We start from the raw sequence: 17,338 nt of genomic DNA on the forward strand, positions 1-17,338 counted from the left end.
TTGGGGAGAGGTGGGAAGTCACATCACATTATAACAATACCCTGTGGGTGTTTCAGCTTCAGATATTCCCCGGATGTGCATACTCAAGGCCCAGTGATTTTTAAGAGTAGGTTCACATGCATGGGGTTGGTCAAACTGAGTTAACCATGAGCCCACAAGACGTCAACCACCCAGAGGGGAGTTTGAAGATGGGAGCAGGGAGGGGATAACCAAGTTCCTTTTGCTTATACACTTTATTCCAAGTGGGTTCCAGCAACCCTTCGAGTTTTTAGAGCCCAGTTTAAAGCTTTAGTTCTACTCATAGGCAGAGTTATGGGATGCAACATGTGACTAGTCTTACCTTTACATGGGTAAGGGACTGCCGTGACCACAGCAAACCCAGGAGGGGACCCAAGGAGGCATAGCAAACTTGGGACAGGTGTTTGAGCAGAGCTCCAGCTCGTGGTGCAGTGTAGCCTCATCCCATGTGTAGCATTATCTCAGGGGTCATCTTGGGATCATGGACATGCAGATTACACCAATAGATTAATGCTCTATTTATTTATTTGGTGTTGGGGGCCACACACATGCTAGGTACATGCTCTTTTCTTGAGCTGCATACACCCCTGGCCAGTGTGTTCTTTTGTTTTGGTTTTGTTTAATGTGTTTTGGGATGTTGTTTTGTGTTGGGCTTTGGTTGTTGTTTTTGATTGGTGCATTTTTCCTCCTTCCAATTTAAGGAAAGTACATGTCTTCCAAATGCACTACTACCTCTGACAGTGTGTGTCTGCCCTGTGGCCCGGATGAATATTTGGATACCTGGAATGAGGAAGATAAATGCTTGCTGCATAAGGTTTGCGATACAGGTGGGTTCGTCACATGGGTATGTCAGTGGCAAGTGTGGAAACCCAGTGTTCATCTCTGTCCTTCAAGTCTCCTCTTCTATATAAGCTTTTTAAGATATAGCCAATGCTATTTCTTTTGAAGGGCACAGGAAGAAGTTATGACCGTGGACCCCCAGGAAGACGGGTTTTAGATTTCCAAAGCCCTGGGTTAAAGCTCTTCATTGGGAACCCTCATGTTCAGGAATATGTTTATGCTGCATTTAATCATGAACACATTTTACAGGGGACAAAATGTTTTCATGATATTCCCACAGTTGAACCACTGGATTCTCCCTAACCCCTTTGAACCCTGTAAGGTAGCCATGCCTGTCTCATTTTAAAAATGGGGAAACTGAGGCTCAGGTTGAGTGACTTCTCCAAACTTAACAGATGAGAAGCAGGACTCAAAACCCGTTTTTGGACTCATAAACCTTTTTCCTACATCGTAAATGTTTGATTAGCTCTGGAGCTTGATCTCCTTACCATGCAACTTTGATTTTTTTTGCCTCCTTTTTTAAAAAAAAAGTTATAATTTGTAATAATCAGGATCAAACTATGTCTCTCGGGTCTCCTAACCTAAAGGGCCTTTTTTTTCTAGTCTGTTTTCATGTGAAGAATCTGTGATTCTCTATTCCCCATGGAGCTTCCAGTCTGGATTTGGCTGCTTACACCCCCTCAATGCCATTTAACCTCCTCTTCTGTCCCCCATGTTCCCTGTAAATTGGCTGCAAGATCTAGAGGTTGATCAGATTCTGATTTGCTTTTTCTTTTGTTGGCAAAACCCTTTCATACATGGTATAGTTCATGTTTATAACATGATATCGGAATCACAAAACGGCAGCTTCTCTCTCCTTTTGTGACATTGCCAGCTGCTGCGGAACCTGGCCTAGATCCCTTTTCATCAGGAGCTGCAGAAAGGTGGCGTTCTAATTCTGTCCTCCCTTCTTCCTTTATTCATTTCTTCTCCATTTTCCTCATCGACTATTTGTTAGTACAGTACATTTAGGAAAGGTGGAACACGTGCATGTAACTTCTTATCACTTTTCAGAATGATGACTCCATCATCCAGCTTTCTTCCAGGGATTCGTGTTAATATTATGAACTTGTGAATTTAAACATATTTGAGGTGTTTCACTCCATTGCAGTCACTGTTAATTTTGGTGGTGCTCAAAGTACCCCACCTCTTTGAGGTGGCCCTATGTTTTCTGGTACAACTCCAGGCATGCTCAAGGGATCTGTTGATACCAGGCTTACCTTGGACATTTCCTGCCAGAGCTGTGAACAGTCATTTCTCCAAGGATTCCTGGTTGTTTTTAGTGCAACATTTTATTTAGTGACTTCAGTGCAGTTGCTAGGAATCCATTGCTACTGAGTTAATTCTTGTTTACAGTTTCCCCCTGCCATTGGAAAAAAAAATTTTTAACAGTACTTTTAAAAACCATAATTTTTCTAATGTGCTAGAGACAGCTGTCGCACTTGGGGTTGGAGAAGGTACATGGAAACTCCACTGAGCAGAAGCATCTGATCAAGTCTTTTATTTCCCACTGCTTAGTAATGACCTTGACTCACTGCTGTCTCCTGGAAATACAGATTCATTCTGTCTACTGCCAAAATTGATTAAAACCTAAAACTGGGTGCATGAAAATATTTTAGTATATTTCAAAATTATTCACCACCCCACAAATTTACATTCTTACAGTTGAGTACAATACTGGGAGTACTTAGAATTTTCCAGAGAGGTGGTATGTGTCCATATATGTTCTCATGTATTATGTACATGTTTCTGCATATTGGCCTTGGTACTGCACAGTGGACCCAGGCTTGGCAAGTGAGCACAGAAGGCAATGAGAATTTCTCTGGATTCACCACACTTAGGTCTAAAAAGAATGGAAACAGAGTGTCCCCTACTTGCTCGTATAACTTGAGACAAGGAATGGTTTGTTCATCTCTTTTTCCCTGGGGATTCCTATATGTATTCAGGAATATAAGGTACAAAGGCCTTTGAAGAATCCAAGTGAGTGGAGTCATATAGGGGTTCCAGGTATGTTTTAAATAATGTTATATCTTTTTAGTGTGTGTGTGTGTGTGTGTGTGTGTGTGCGCGCGCGCGCGCATGATACATTGAGTCTCTAGTCAAAGCAGTTATGACCTACAGTCACCATAAACACTGAATGGGTAATCCTGAAACACTGCCCCTGGGGGAAGTATAGGGTTGGGTCCCTGAAACCCACTTTCATCCACTGACTGACGTGCAACCTGGCTTTATGTGTGTCACTGTTTATTTGATGTGTTGTTGACCGTTAGCATTGCATTGGTGGCCAACAGCACAATGCATGCCACACGGTTATCCAACACATGTGTCTTCTCTGTTAGGCCCGCCACAGCCTTCTGGCACTCAGGAACACTAGACCGAACTTCAGCACCACCTGGGGCCATGTTAAACAGGGAAATCACCAACGAAAAGCACACAAAAATGGGTAAAACGTGGCAGACTGAAAACAGAGAGACTCTCATTTCCAGTGTGAGAGCTGCCATGAGAAGGCTGGGCACCCTCTTCTGACCTCTGCTGGGAACCTGTGTGTGGAGTGACTCAGAGATTTACATGGTTCTGCGCACATCCACAGATTACTGCAGAAGTGCTGAGTATTGATTTGGGGGTTACAAATACATTTTAGCAAATAGGTGAATTCACAAGTACAAATCTATAAAGAAGATTGTGTGTGTGTGTGTGTGTGTGTGTGTGTGTGTGTGTGTAGGTGTGTGTGTATGAGTTTATAACAGATAAATTCCCATGTAACCGTATTCCAGAAAAACTGGAAGGGGCCAGGAGATTTGGAGTAAAAAGACAAGCACTTTTTGTGTTGTGAAAAAAAAAGAGGAAAATGTGTTGGCTTCCTTTGGAATCAAGACTGATTCCCAAGTATACCTTCCCACCTGCCTCTGTACTTTCTCCACTTACCTAACCCCCTTTAGGAACTCAGGATGAGTCCTGAATCTCTAGGAACCCTGTTCTCTTGGGTCCAGACTAGCCTTGCTATTAATAATATTGATGATTTTTTTAAAAAAATTTTTTATACAAATGGAGCACAACTTTTCATTTCTCTGGTTGTACCTGACCTAGAGTCACCCTTCGTGCAATCACACCCGTACATAGGGTAGGAATGTCCGTCTCATTCCACCAATATTGATGATATTTGAGTGCACTAAAAATCAAGACGCTGTGCTCAATCTTGCTAGGAGTCCTAAATCTTGCTACTAACATGAAAACTGACTTTTTAGACAGCTCACAAAACTGGTGGTTATTAGGGAGAGGAAAGGGGGGGGGGACCTGCTGGCACACAGGAAGTGCGAGGAGGAACTGGGGACTTCCTTAAACCGTGTCCTGATGAATCACTGTAAGCCAGCCAGGCGGCCTGCTGGGGTGGCTCGGGCTGGGTGACAGCGGGGTGACAGGGGCGGGCGTCAGAGCCTTCCTGCTGACCTGTCTCTTGTCTCCCACAGGCAAGGCCCTGGTGGCGGTGGACCCCGGCAACCGCACGGCCCCGCGGCGCTGCGCCTGCACCGCCGGGTACCACTGGAGCCAGGACTGCGAGTGCTGCCGCCGCAACGCCGAGTGCGCGCCGGGCTTCGGCGCCCAGCACCCCTGTACGGTTGCAGAACGCGCCACGGCTACACCGGGCAAAGGGAGCCCCAGACAGCTCTAACACCTGTCACTAAGGCTCCAGGGGGCCAGGGGAACGGAGGAGCGGGAAGGGAGGGCGGTGCTTTGATCTTCCAGGAGCTGTAGGCGCGGGCAAGACCTGGGAATGGATCCCCAGCCAGGGTTCCCCAGAGAGAATGTGAGCAGCCACTGTGTCACTCCGGTTTGTCCCACAAAGGGACAAACAGGATAGCACAGGGATCCTCCAACATTTTTTTTTAATTGTGCACATCCTTAGAAGAAATTTAAAACAAACATGCTCCTCTGGGCACGTTTTGAAGTTGACATCTGCAATTTTTGTTACAAATTTCAAGAGTGACTTATCAGGGAATTACAACTGCAATAATGCTTTTTAAAACAGTCCTTGGAATGTAAACAAAATAGCAGTTTGATACCCACCATCATCCAATTAAACAGGCACTAGTCTACTTAACTGCTGGGAATTTAAAAGCTCCTTTCTTTCCCTGGTAGCCACGCCACCTTCCCTACAGAATTTTATCCTAGTATATTTTTGTGCTTGGAGGGCTTACACTAATCACCCTATTACATTCCTTTACACTAAAAAATTGGTGCATATTTTAAAATATCAATTAAAAAAAATTATTGGGATAAGCTTCTCGGTATTAAAGACATTCCCTCCACCGCAGACTGATTGTTACCACATTTATTATTATACAATTAGTCAAGAATGAATATGTTTTTGCTATGTTATAATCATAAAAGTAAAAACTTTTTGCTGGGAGCAGTGGCACCCACCTGTAATCCCAGTGACTGAGGCCATAGGATCTGAAGTTCAAGGCCAGCCTCAGCAATTTAGCAATTTATTTTCTCAAAATAAAAAAACGAAAAGGTCTGGGATATAGCTCAATGGTAAAGCACAGCTGGGTTAAACTCTTAGTATATGCATATTAAAAAAAGGCAAAAGCTTTTGAACTTCACCAGTGGGCTTTTTTCCCAATTATATATTCACAGTTGAATATTACTTACTTATTGCTAAAATGTAACAGAATTGAACATCAATTCCGTTTCCACTTTTTGTTGTTTTAGAAAGAAAGACTTATGTTATAGGAGTGTCCACTATCACAAAGTGACATGACCTAAGTTATCCTTAATGATCTATCATTTGAGAACTCAATTGTGTCCTTCACCTTTGTTTAAAGTAAAGAAATAGAGATCCTTTAGACTTATAAAAGTATTTCTTAGAATCATTTTCTTTCCTTGTTTCCAGGAAACATAACAAAGTAGTTTTTTCAAGATGTAACAGATGATTATTTATGACTGTTCATCTGTAACTCAGAGGCACTTTTTTAAAAACCAAAATACTTGCTGGATGCAGAGGTGCACACCCATAATCCCAGAGGCTCCAGAGGCTGAAGTAGGAGGATCAAAATGTCAAAGCCAGCCTCAGCAATTTAACAAGACCCTAAGCAAATTAGCAAGACCCTGTCTCAAAATAAAAAATAAAAAAGGGCTTATCACTGAGTTCAGCTGGCACAGTCAGCCCTTATTTCAAATACATTGACTAACCCACATATACTTTCTCTTAGAAACAGCCTAATTTTTAAGTTATTAAAATATACCTTCCTATCACAGCTAGATCCCTCTAAATTCTGATTCTCAGAAGCCCAGAGCCTTTGCACAAGTTTGTCACCTGCCTGAAACAGGTGCTGCCACCTGCAGGTTCCTGGTCCACGTTGTCTGCCTTTCACCTTTGGGAATAATGTATATTTGACAGTAGAAAATAGAGGGACCAAAATGGTTGAATGAGAATTTCCTTTCTGCCCCACCTTGCACACATTTAAATTCAGAACGGCTCAACCTGGTCCCCAATTCCCCATTTGTATGGCCATATTTTTGTTCTGAATAGATAGGGAAAGTCAGATGCTGGACGGGCTACAGAAAAATTTTCCATCACCAGTATTTTTACTTGTTGCTCTGTCCAACATGTCTGAAGCTTGGCACCAGGCAGGATTTGGTGATAGATGAAAAGCATACATTCCTTTGTAGGTAGGAGAAGCATGATTGCAAGAGGGAGAAGGAAAGGGCAGTCTGCAGGATGCTTCTGGCCTGTCAGTCTTACCAAGTCCAGTGTGTGGGAATTAATACCCTCAAAACTTTATATTCCTGGAAATGCCTTTGGAACCCTCTTTGTTTTTGAGGGATTCTCAGAATCTTCTAGATTGTATTTATCTTTTAATTTGAATTAGTTCACATTTGAATTAATGTGACCTACTAGATGTTAACTGGCCTTTGTTGAATCAATATCAAGGCAAATTATATTGCCAAATCCAGGCACAGGTGCTTTGCTTACTGAGCCAAATTGCAGAAGTTAAGAATGTACTTTCTATTTGACTTTGTACAAAGAAAGTTTAATTCCTTATTTTTCATGTTATATTCATGAAAATAAATCACAGAAGTGCTACTAATTTCAAGAGTAATTTGTGGTTTTGGTACCACCAGTTGCCCGATTATGATTTATAGTAGCCACCAAAGGGTCATCTCATCATGTGCCAATTGCAGTGAAGGTAATTGAGGAAATCTGAGGCACTTCTCATTTTAATAATGCAGTTTATGAGGACTATGAGTGAGTCAAGTCAAGTTTACTAACAAGGATCAACACCTGCTTTGAGCTCTGTGGATTAAGGAGGGGTCCAAATCCCTCCCACCATTTGTGCTTATAAATAACGTTTTATTGGAAATTAGCAATATCCATTTGTGTTACATCTTGTCTACGATTGCTTTTTTGCTATGAGTAGGTGCAGCAGAGACCACAAGGGCTCCACTGTGCAGCCCTTTACAGCAAACGATGGACACCAAACTTTTGTTTTAAAAGAAAGAGACCCACAGGGTTTTGTTTTGTTTTGTTTTAGAAACCTTTTTTGACACTTCAATAATATTTGAACGTGTGAGATTAAGCTTACAAGAAGGGATCAGAACAATAAATTTCCCTTAAAAGCAGTAATAGAATTGACATCCCCTGCAGAAGAAGGCTGGGTTAGCCATCTGTCAAGGCAGAAAGGGGATAGCAGAGGTGCCTGCCTAAAACAGAGCCAGATGGCAAAAACAGGAGACACAGGCTCCCAGGCCAGGAAACAGCACGGGGTGCTCAGGATGGTCTTCTGAGCAGTAGAAGCTCAGGACCAGAGTCGCCTGGACCTGGACTTCAGATAGTGGCAGTACTGACCCCTGCTTTTCTGAACACAATTCTGCAGCTCACCCCTGGTATCAGAACTGCTTCCCAGGCCCAAGGAAGGGGCTTGGGGGGAGGGGGAGTTAGAGCCATTAGACACCCGTGGCAAGGCCTAGAGGGGGAGAGGGGAGCAGGGAGCAGCGGCTCTTCCAGAACATCTGACTGGTCTCTAAGTGTCCTTGCTTGTTTCTCTTGGTTTTTGTGACAGTGCAGCTCAACATGGACACGGTGTGCAAGCCTTGCCACGTAGGCTACTTCTCAGATGCCTTTTCTTCCACGGACAAATGCAAACCCTGGACCAAGTAAGTGACCACAAAGGGACCAAAGGAATTTTTAAGTTTTAAACAATCCAACCTCCACTGTCTTGTCAATTCAGTGTGGGAAAAATAAATCAGTCAAGCCAATTCTTCATCCGGGTGTGTATGGGCACTTCATGCCACTTTTTAGATTCAATAGTCAGTAACTTAGAGTTGCAGTTTCTTTTTTCCTTTTTCTAAACTTGTTTGGTTGAAAATGATTTATAATTTTATAACTTGTGTTTGTGTGTGTGGTGCTGGGGGTTGAACCCAGGGCCTCCAGCATACTCTGCAGGCATTCAACTGAGCCGCACCTCCAGCCCGATTCATGACATTTATTATCATTCACTTACCACCACTGCTTTTCCAAACTTCCCAATGTCATCATGGTTTACTCATCCAGAAACTTGTGGGTATGTGTTGTGTGTATGCGTATAGAAACTTTCTAGCTATATAAATGTTTGCACCTTGAGTTTTTTCCACTTATTTTTTAAGCACTTTCTATATTTATTCACAGTGTGTGTGTGTGTGTGTGTGTGTGTGTGTGTGTGTGTCTTTATAGCTAAATAGTATTTCTTTCTTGCTCTTTTTTGGGGGGTACCAGGAATTAAATATTGAATCCGGGGGTGCTTAACCACTGAGCCACATCCCCAGCCCTTTTTATATTTTGTTTTGACACAGGGCCTCACCAAGCTGCTCAGGGCCTTGCTAAGTTGCTGAGGCTAGCTTTGAACTCATGATCCTCCTACCTCAGCCTCCTTAGACACTGATTTACAGGAGTGCACCACCATGCCCAGCTCTGAATAGTGTTTCATCGTAGAAATGTACCATAATTTGTTTAATAAATAGAGATTTTCAGTAGGGACTGAGAGGGATTTGCACTGTTCTTAGTCTCTTATAGTAATAACTAATTTTGTAATGAATAATCCCATAAATAGTTTAAGAATCTCCTATCCAATATGCTTGGGGCCAGAATTATTTCTGATTTCAGCTATAAATATCTACCTAATGAGTTTGTCTTGGGGAGGGGATCCAAGTCTAAACACAAACTTCATTTATGTTTGATATGTACCTTATACATATAGCCTGGAGGTAATATTTTGCAATATTTTCAATTATTTTTGTGAGTAAACCTAAATTTAGTGGTTTGGGATTTTCTCATTGTGGTGTCATATCAGTGCTCAAAAAATTTTAGATTTTCACAGTTCAGACGTTAGGGATGTTCAATCTGTATATTTAGTGGCACCCTTTTGTGAGTCTGTCTATAAGTGGAATTTCTGGGTCCTGGGTCATTGCATACTTGTTGTTGAATACTAATAATCAATGTAGTGATTCTTTCACTTTCTCATATATTCTGATTAAATGTTAATTTTCTGATCCATTTATCCAAGTTTTATGTTGAAAGTGTTTTTCAACTTCAAAAGAGTATTCGTCTAACGTTTATCACTGAGCCACAGGAATTGAAGCATTTGGTTGTTCTTTATTGGAGCCCCATCTACTGCAGTAGATTGTTTGGTATTTTAAACAAGAATATTAAACCAAAGCACTTAACTACTTTTCCCTCCACAGCTGTACCATCCTTGGAAAGATAGAGGAATATCCTGGAACAGAGAAATCAGACGTGGTTTGCAGTTCTTCCCTGCCATCTAGAAAACCACCAAAGGGTATGCTTGACGGAGTCTGTGGGAGGGTAGACGTGCCCAGCATGGTCAGCTGTCTCGCTCTCTCCAGAACCACAGGCTGCACGTGCAGGGTTTCAGCTATCCCTTTTCATTTCATCCTAACCATGGTCAGCTCAATATTTCATTTGTATCAGTATTTCAATTCCAGATATGTTGATTTTTATTTGATTGATGGATTGCAGTGCTGAGACTGAACTCAGGGCTTTGTGCATACTACGCTACTTGATCATTTTTTTTTACAATGGAATAACTGATAATGTATTAATGTACAAAGAAAAAGAAAAGAAAAGGCTGAAAACATAAATGAAAATGCCCAGACATGGAAGGGTGGTGGTGGTCACAGTGAGAGTATCCATGGGGAAACTGGTTATCAACCAGAGGAAACAATTTGTGAGAATCCAGCAGTCATTATTTGTGGAACATTATTTGTGGAACCAATCAATCTTATACAATTTTAAAGACGGACAGAAAGATGCTGGTTACTCTGGGTGAGTAGGTCAGTGTGCCAGTGGGTCTGCACACTGAAGAGACGGCAGAAGTGGCAAGCAGACCTTTCTACTAAATCAAGAGAATGCCAGCCACAGGGCGATAGAGCTAACAGGTTGTGGCCAAGAAAATGAGAGGTCCAGATTTGACATCCTAGAGAACAGGAGCAGAAGGGCACTAAAGCATCTGGACATGGAGTTACACACTCAGAGAAGAGATTTTTAAAAAAGACCATTTTGAAGACAGCATGAAAATAACTGAGGGAACTAAAGGTTATTCTGAAATGAGAGAAGGAAAGGAAAGGTCATGGTCCAGGAAACCAAAGGTGTGGAATATAGAGGTGCTAGCAATGAGGCGATGGAGGAGGGAGGAATGAAGGAAGTGGAGGCATCCACATTGTATCATAGACAAAATAACAGAAATGCTTCCCAAAGGGGCCGTTGTGTTCTTATAGCCAGCAAAACCCTGGTGCCATGTTGGTATTTGGACAGCAGTGTGATGAGGTCTTCCAGCTGGTCAGTGAAGGGTTCTGGAGGCAAGCAGAGGTGAAGCAGGATCGTGGGTGCATGTGACTAGAGTTGTTCTTAAGAACGTAATCATGGAGACATAATGATGCGCTGGGGTGGCCTCCAGTGCAGTGAAGCCAGACCAGCAGGGTGGGCGAGGTGGGGAGCCAACCCTTCAGACTGTGAGTGCTCCCTGGCAAATGCAGTCCGGGGTGGGGAGCTTCCTACTTCTGATATCCCAGACCCACATCTTTGATCCTGGGATAAGATTTATAAGGTTTTGATTTTAAATGTAAAAAAATTAACATAATCTTTAATGCCACATTTCTCATTTTCTTCCAATACAGAACCACGGATTTACTTGCCCAGTTTAATTATTCTGCTTCTCTTCATATCTGTGGCCTTAATTGCCATCGTCATCTTTGGCATTTACCATAGGAAAAAAGGGAAAGCGCTAACAGGTATTGTGTCTATGCTGGTGCTTCAGAGATAGTCTTCAAGGAAATAGATACAGTTCTAGGCAAATGCTTTGGAACAGGAGTACATTGTGCGCTGACTGTCTATGGGACCTGCTTAAATAAGAGCCTTGAGATGACTGTACTTAAAGGCAAAACACCCTTTGTATCTTAGTCATTGTTCTCTAGCAAAATAAAATAAAAGCAAAACAAGAAGCCAACATTGTGCCGATTTGTATAAACGCTAACAAGAATATCCCATCAGGAAACTGATGACTTGTGAGCTTGTGTTTAAGCTGTCGAGCATGCAGCAGCACATATGCAGGGGGTTGCTTGCTTTTATCCTGGAATTTATCCATTTTCCATGTACCCATGTGAAACAGAATGTGCAGATAAATGGCAGGTGAGGTTTTGATTAGGGTTGTTATCTTGAAATGTGAATCTAAAATTATGAAAATGAGTTACCTTACATTTAGTCAAAATGAGGTGCTCCTTCTTAGAATGGGAAATCAAGTGTTAATTTGGATGGTATCTTTAAACATCACATCGTATTTGGATTTTATTCGACAAAACTCAAAGAATCATTTTTATTCAAGGACTCATGGCTCCCCTAGATTTGCTAAAGATGCTTCTTAGTACTTCACTGCTCAAATCATTCTCTTCTGGAGCACCTGACATTCCCCCTTCCTCTCCTGGTGCTCACCTGTTTACCTCGTCCGCTTCTGCTCTCCGTGAACTTTGTGGATCCCTGTATGTCTTGCTATTTTTATTACTATTTGCATTGCCTAATATAACACTGGCAATGCCTAATATAACATCTGGCAAAGCCAGATGGGAATTGAAGATGCCACTGTTAAGCAGAGAGCAGTGTTTGAGTGGGGCCCACCTTTTTAAAGAGGCCTTTCATGACTGAGGGAATTAAAGGTTATTGTTAAAAAGAGAGGAGAGGAAAGGCCAGAGTCCATGGTATAAAGGTTTTAGCAATGAAGTGATGGAGGAGAGATGAAGGAAATGGTAGTCCACACTGTGTCATAGATAAAATAGCAGAAATGCTGCCCAGGGTGGCCTGGGAAGTGATGCAATTTTACTTCCTTGAAGTCATAGCTGGGGGTTTGGATGATGAGGCCCCATTGTTCAGATGATGAGGATCACTTGAACAGTCGTGTTGAGGTGAGAGGACAGACTTCCTGATATTTTGGTTTTTGTTGTTACTTTTAAAAACATTTCCCACCCTATCTTATTGAGAAAACAATAGACCTATCAGTGACTTAGGGAATTAGGATTCTTAGCTTTGTCCTCATCCATTCATTCCACATGTTTATTGGCCACCAAGGACTGGATTGGCGCTGGGCCTCAGTGTGGAGAGCCCCAGACCAGTGCACTCCTGGCAGAGCCAAGGCACATGTTGGGCTCCCAGAATGAAACTGAAACCGAAATGGTAGGAGTGGAAGCTCCAGGGAGAGGTGGCGGAGGGTCTGTCCAGTCTTGGGGTCAGCCCAGGCACCTCAGAGGAGGAAACAGGTGAGCTAAGACCAGAAATACCAGCTGGAATTTACTAGCCTGAAGGGAATCAAGGAGGAGCCCCAGCACACCCACTGAGAGGAATCGGGAAAGGGGAGCATGGTGAGAGGGGGGTGAAAGAGTCACGAAGCTGGAGCAGAAAGTTGGGGACCTGGAGCAAGATGAGCCAGATGCCACAGCCCTTCAGACCTACTAAGAAGTTCGCTCCTTATTCTTAGCCAAGGACAACACTCTTGCTTTAGTGTAGAAAACAAATTTGGGGGTGCAGTAAGAGTGGATGCATGTGCACCATCTTGGAAAGCTGTTGCTGTCCATTTTCCAGGGGAGAGACGATCATGGTGGATCTGTGCACAAGTATTATTACTTTTAGTATCCTTTGTGCTTGTCTAAAACTGAATCCTGCAAGGAAAGAACTGCAACTGTCCTTTTATTTGGGGTAATTTTATTTTGATTGAATTTCAAAATTATAGAAAAGAAAGAAGACTAATGGTGGTGATGATAGTGATAACTGACATGTGTTGGCTATTGACTGTGTGCCACACGGTTACATGCATTTTTAACTTGTGCTCAGGGAATCTTCACAAAGCACTTCACGAGGCAGGCACTACTGTTTCCCCCTGTGCTGATGAGGAAACTGAGGCCCAGAGAGGTTAAATAAACTGTATAAGGTCACATAATAGTCTACAGCATAGACGAGATAACGTGTATGCTCTGCTTAGCACCATGCGGGTACGTTTCAGGGCTCAGTAGGTATGAGATGATCAGCATCTTTATGAACTGCAGTTATCTTCCACCAAAGAACTGATGACTCTGCTTCAATTTTAATTGCTAATCTAAAATGGAATATTCATTGAGGTGGGATAAAATTTTATCTTTGTATAATATGAATTCATAGTTTTTTTAAAAAAAATTCATGGATCTGACTTTTTAGACTTTATCACTTCTATTTTATAAAAGTTAATGGCAGTGTCCTTTCCATATGCCACAGAACATATTCTGAGAAGCAAGAAGGCATAGAAAAAAAGGGGGACCCATCAGAACTCAGTGAGTCTGATGCTTAGCTCTCTAGCAGGCACCTCCCTTTTATTGTACATATATTTGAGCTCCTAGACATCTTCTTTTTACCTTACCATGCCTCAAAGTCAAAGAAAATGTGTTAAAGGAATGAGAACACCTGTAGACATCACAGCAGCTCTGGGAGCCCAGGTGTGCCCACAGGTATTTAGCAGAACACTAGTGGGCCATGGTTTGCTGTACGCAAGACAGGAAGCTCTGTTTTTAATAGGAGTAAGATGCCTTTGTAGCCTTTAAGGCAGTTCATTCATTTATATATTTATTTAATTGTTTATTTTCTTGCATGTATGGTGTTGGGGATGGAACCCAGGGCCTGATGCTCCAGGCAAGCCCTCTACCCCTAGCCTATATGCCCCCAGCCCCAGCTGATTTATTTTTTAAGTGCTTTTACATCCAGAAATGGTCACTGAAATACTTGCAGTGGAGGATGAGTAAAGATAATATTGAACTGACTTGTGATCCTTAATAGTGAGCCACACAAACAGAAAATTATTGCTGACCTCACTTACATGTGGACTCATAAAAGAAGAGAACCAAAAGTTCCATCTACAGGAAATGGGGAGTTGTACATCAAGGATACAAAATAGCAGAAAGATATGTAGGGTGAACAAGTCCAGAGAACAATATTGTATTTAGGATTTTTGTGAAATGAGTCCATATCAGCTCATGTTACACACACACACACCCCAAAATGGGTCACTGTGACATGATGGATAAGTTAATTGCGTCACTCTAGAAACTTTTTTTTTTTTGTAAATATATTTTAGTTGTAGTTAGACACAATACTTTCATTTTATTTATTTATTTTTATATGGTGCTAAGGATAGAACCCAGGGCCTCGTGCGTGCTAGGGGAGCACTCTATTCCTGAGCCACAACCCCAGACCCTCGAGAAACTTTTTGAGACCTACATTTGTCCTATAACATTATAAAAATAAAATTTGTTTTTAAAATAAAGAAATGGGAAATTATAATATGAAACCCTTATCCTTGCTTTGTTTTTCTAGCTAATTTGTGGCACTGGATCAATGATGCTTGCCGTCACATAGGTGGAAATAAGGTAAAGTTAAAGTTCTTTGGGGTCTCCCTTAGGTCCTTGGAACAGTTAGACTGATTTAACTCTGATTCATCAACCATTGAGCCCCATTGCTTATTTAGCACCTGCATACATGGTGTGCAAACCTCAAATCCCACCACTGATCCCTACTGCATAACCAGGGCCCATCATTCTTCGTTCTAAATGCCTCTTTTTCTTTATGTTTTATTCTCCTTTTTTTTTTTTTTTTTTTTTTGTACTGTGGATTGAACCCAGAGACATCTACCACTGAGCTGCATCCCTAGCCCTTTTGCATTTTATTTTGAGATTAGCCTGGATCCTGTGATCCTCCTGCCTCAGCCTCCCCAATTGCTGGGATTATAGGCATATGCCTTAGTGCCCCAGCACTCTTTTAATTTTTTTGTTTTGTTTTGTTTTGTGCTGCTGAGGATCAAACCCAAGGCACATGCTGGGCAAGCGCTCTCTACTGGACCACACTCCAGTCCTCGTTCCTCTCTGTCACCTCTGTGTATATGTTATTTTTTAGTATAAATCTTGATTTCCTAGTACAGATTCTTAGGAGGAATGAGCTACCACTTTCATTTACTTTGCAATTGTTTTGGAAATTTTTATTTTAACATAATTTCAAAATTATACAAAATAGAATATTACAACCAACGTCCACAGCCCAGATTCACAAGTGTTTTCATTTTATCACATTGCTTTATTCTTTTTCTTTCTCCGTGCATGCATATGAAAATGCACATTTTTTTTTTCTTGAATCCCTGTAGAGTGAATAAAGGCAGTGTGTCCCCATATCCTTAAACACATCAGTGTGTATTTCCTAAGAACAAGGACACTCTCATATATAACCATGGTACCTTTATCAAAATCAAGGTAGTATTACAGTGGTGTAATACTATCCCCCAGTCCACATTGAATATTCAAATTCCATTTTGTCCTTTAGATTTATTTTCTTACGTATAAAAATCTATCAACTTTAAACCCTATGCTGACCTCTCTGGTTCTAGGATCTGGAACCCGGGATCCAGGATCCTTCTTGTCTCCCCTTTCTCATATTTAGATCTTCTGTCTCTAGCAGTAGGACACCTGGTTCCACTTGATATCAATGTGTTCACTCATTTGCTCAGTTCTAGAACACACAGAAGGTAGGTTTAGAATTACTAACCTATACCACAGCAAAGCACAGAGCTACCGACTGGAGCTTCCAGTATAGCAACCAACTACAGTATCCAGTATGATGTCATTTTTATATATTTATATTGAGGGTACAGAGTCAAAATACTGTGTTGAAACATTATGTGGGTTAGCTCTTTCCTCCCTTTTGTGTGGATATTCTATTCCTTTGAAATGCAGTAAGATCCATTCATTTCTGGTTGTGTTCCATTTTAGGATTCTCCTACACTCGATAATTTTGAATAGCACAAATAAAGTATCGCGTGGATGTGCCATCTGTACTTGTTATGGTGGAAATAATTAGTATAAACACTGTTTTCAGCAGTGTTTAGCTGAACATGTTCTAATAACTCTGGGTATTAACGCCTCTGCCTTCTGAATTTGTATCTGCAGGCGTCCTCAGGCGACAGCTGTCTCAGCGCTCCCTCAGCAGGCTCCAGTCAGTGTGAAGTGTGTGAAGGTGTCTTACTGCTGACGCTGGAGAAGATGGTTCCAGAAGCTATGTGCTGTGCAGACGGAGCTGGTGTCTGTGGGGGTGCGTGTGCAGGAGGTGAGCCCTGTGCACAGGGCGAAGATGCAGGGATGTTCTCCTTGGTCAGCGAGGTGGAGGTCAAGGTGGACTCCAGCAGGCAGGTTCCTATGGAGGATGAGTACATGGACAGGCCCCCGCAGCCCCCAGAGTGTTTACAGCTCCTGACCCAGCCTGGAAGCAAATCCGCACCCCCTTTCCCTGAACCCCTGGAGGTGGGGGAGAATGACAGTTTAAGCCAGTGCTTCACGGGGACTGAGAGCACAGTGGACTCAGAAAGCTGCCACTTCACGGAGCCCCCGTGCAGAACTGATTGGATTCCCGTGTCCCCCGAAAAGTACTTGCAAAAAGAGGTGGAGGGTGGCAGTTATGCCCCCTGGGCAGCCAGCTCCAGCTTGGGGGACAGCTACACAGGCTGTGGGAGCCCTCCTGGGGAGGACCAGGAGCCCCTTATGGGTTCCCTGAAACATGGACCTTTGCCCCAGAGTGCCCACGGCATGGGCCCTCCCTCTGAAGAAGTGGCTGGTGGCGCAGAGTGGGGAGACAAGCCTGAAGACGGGGCTGATGTAAGGCTTCCCAGCTCAGCAAGGGGAAGCGCTGGGTCTGGAACCGCCCCCAGTGACCAGCCACCTGCCACTGGTGAGTGATTCTCCTGGTCTCCCACAGTTGAGCAAAAAGCCCTGTTCTTGGGCTAAGGTTTGGGGGCAATTATCAGGCCATTTAGGGAAAAGGAAATTGACATGGGGAAAATTCAGCCTGACCATTTTCTCTTAATTAGTGTTTTTCCAGAGGGGTTTTGGTTTG

The 17,338-nt window shown here is 42.6% G+C and overlaps 1 protein-coding gene across 2 annotated transcripts in view; it reads left to right on the top strand.

Moving 5' to 3' along the window:
• The window catches only part of TNFRSF11A (TNF receptor superfamily member 11a), a 53,724-nt gene that overhangs the window by 23,353 nt on the left and 13,033 nt on the right, over positions 1–17,338 (top strand). Inside the window, exons 3-9 of one of the 2 annotated variants that reach the window (XM_081263766.1) lie at positions 720–845; positions 4,365–4,508; positions 7,962–8,055; positions 9,619–9,713; positions 11,071–11,184; positions 14,780–14,832; positions 16,399–17,173. In XM_081263766.1, the coding sequence (XP_081119892.1) occupies positions 720–845; positions 4,365–4,508; positions 7,962–8,055; positions 9,619–9,713; positions 11,071–11,184; positions 14,780–14,832; positions 16,399–17,173 (1,401 nt within the window). The remainder of the gene's footprint in view (positions 1–719; positions 846–4,364; positions 4,509–7,961; positions 8,056–9,618; positions 9,714–11,070; positions 11,185–14,779; positions 14,833–16,398; positions 17,174–17,338) is intronic. The other variant, XM_081263767.1, reaches the window with a different exon arrangement.

This window comes from Spermophilus citellus (assembly GCF_964194105.1).
Source record: "Spermophilus citellus genome assembly, chromosome: 12".
Taxonomy (NCBI): domain Eukaryota; kingdom Metazoa; phylum Chordata; class Mammalia; order Rodentia; family Sciuridae; genus Spermophilus; species Spermophilus citellus.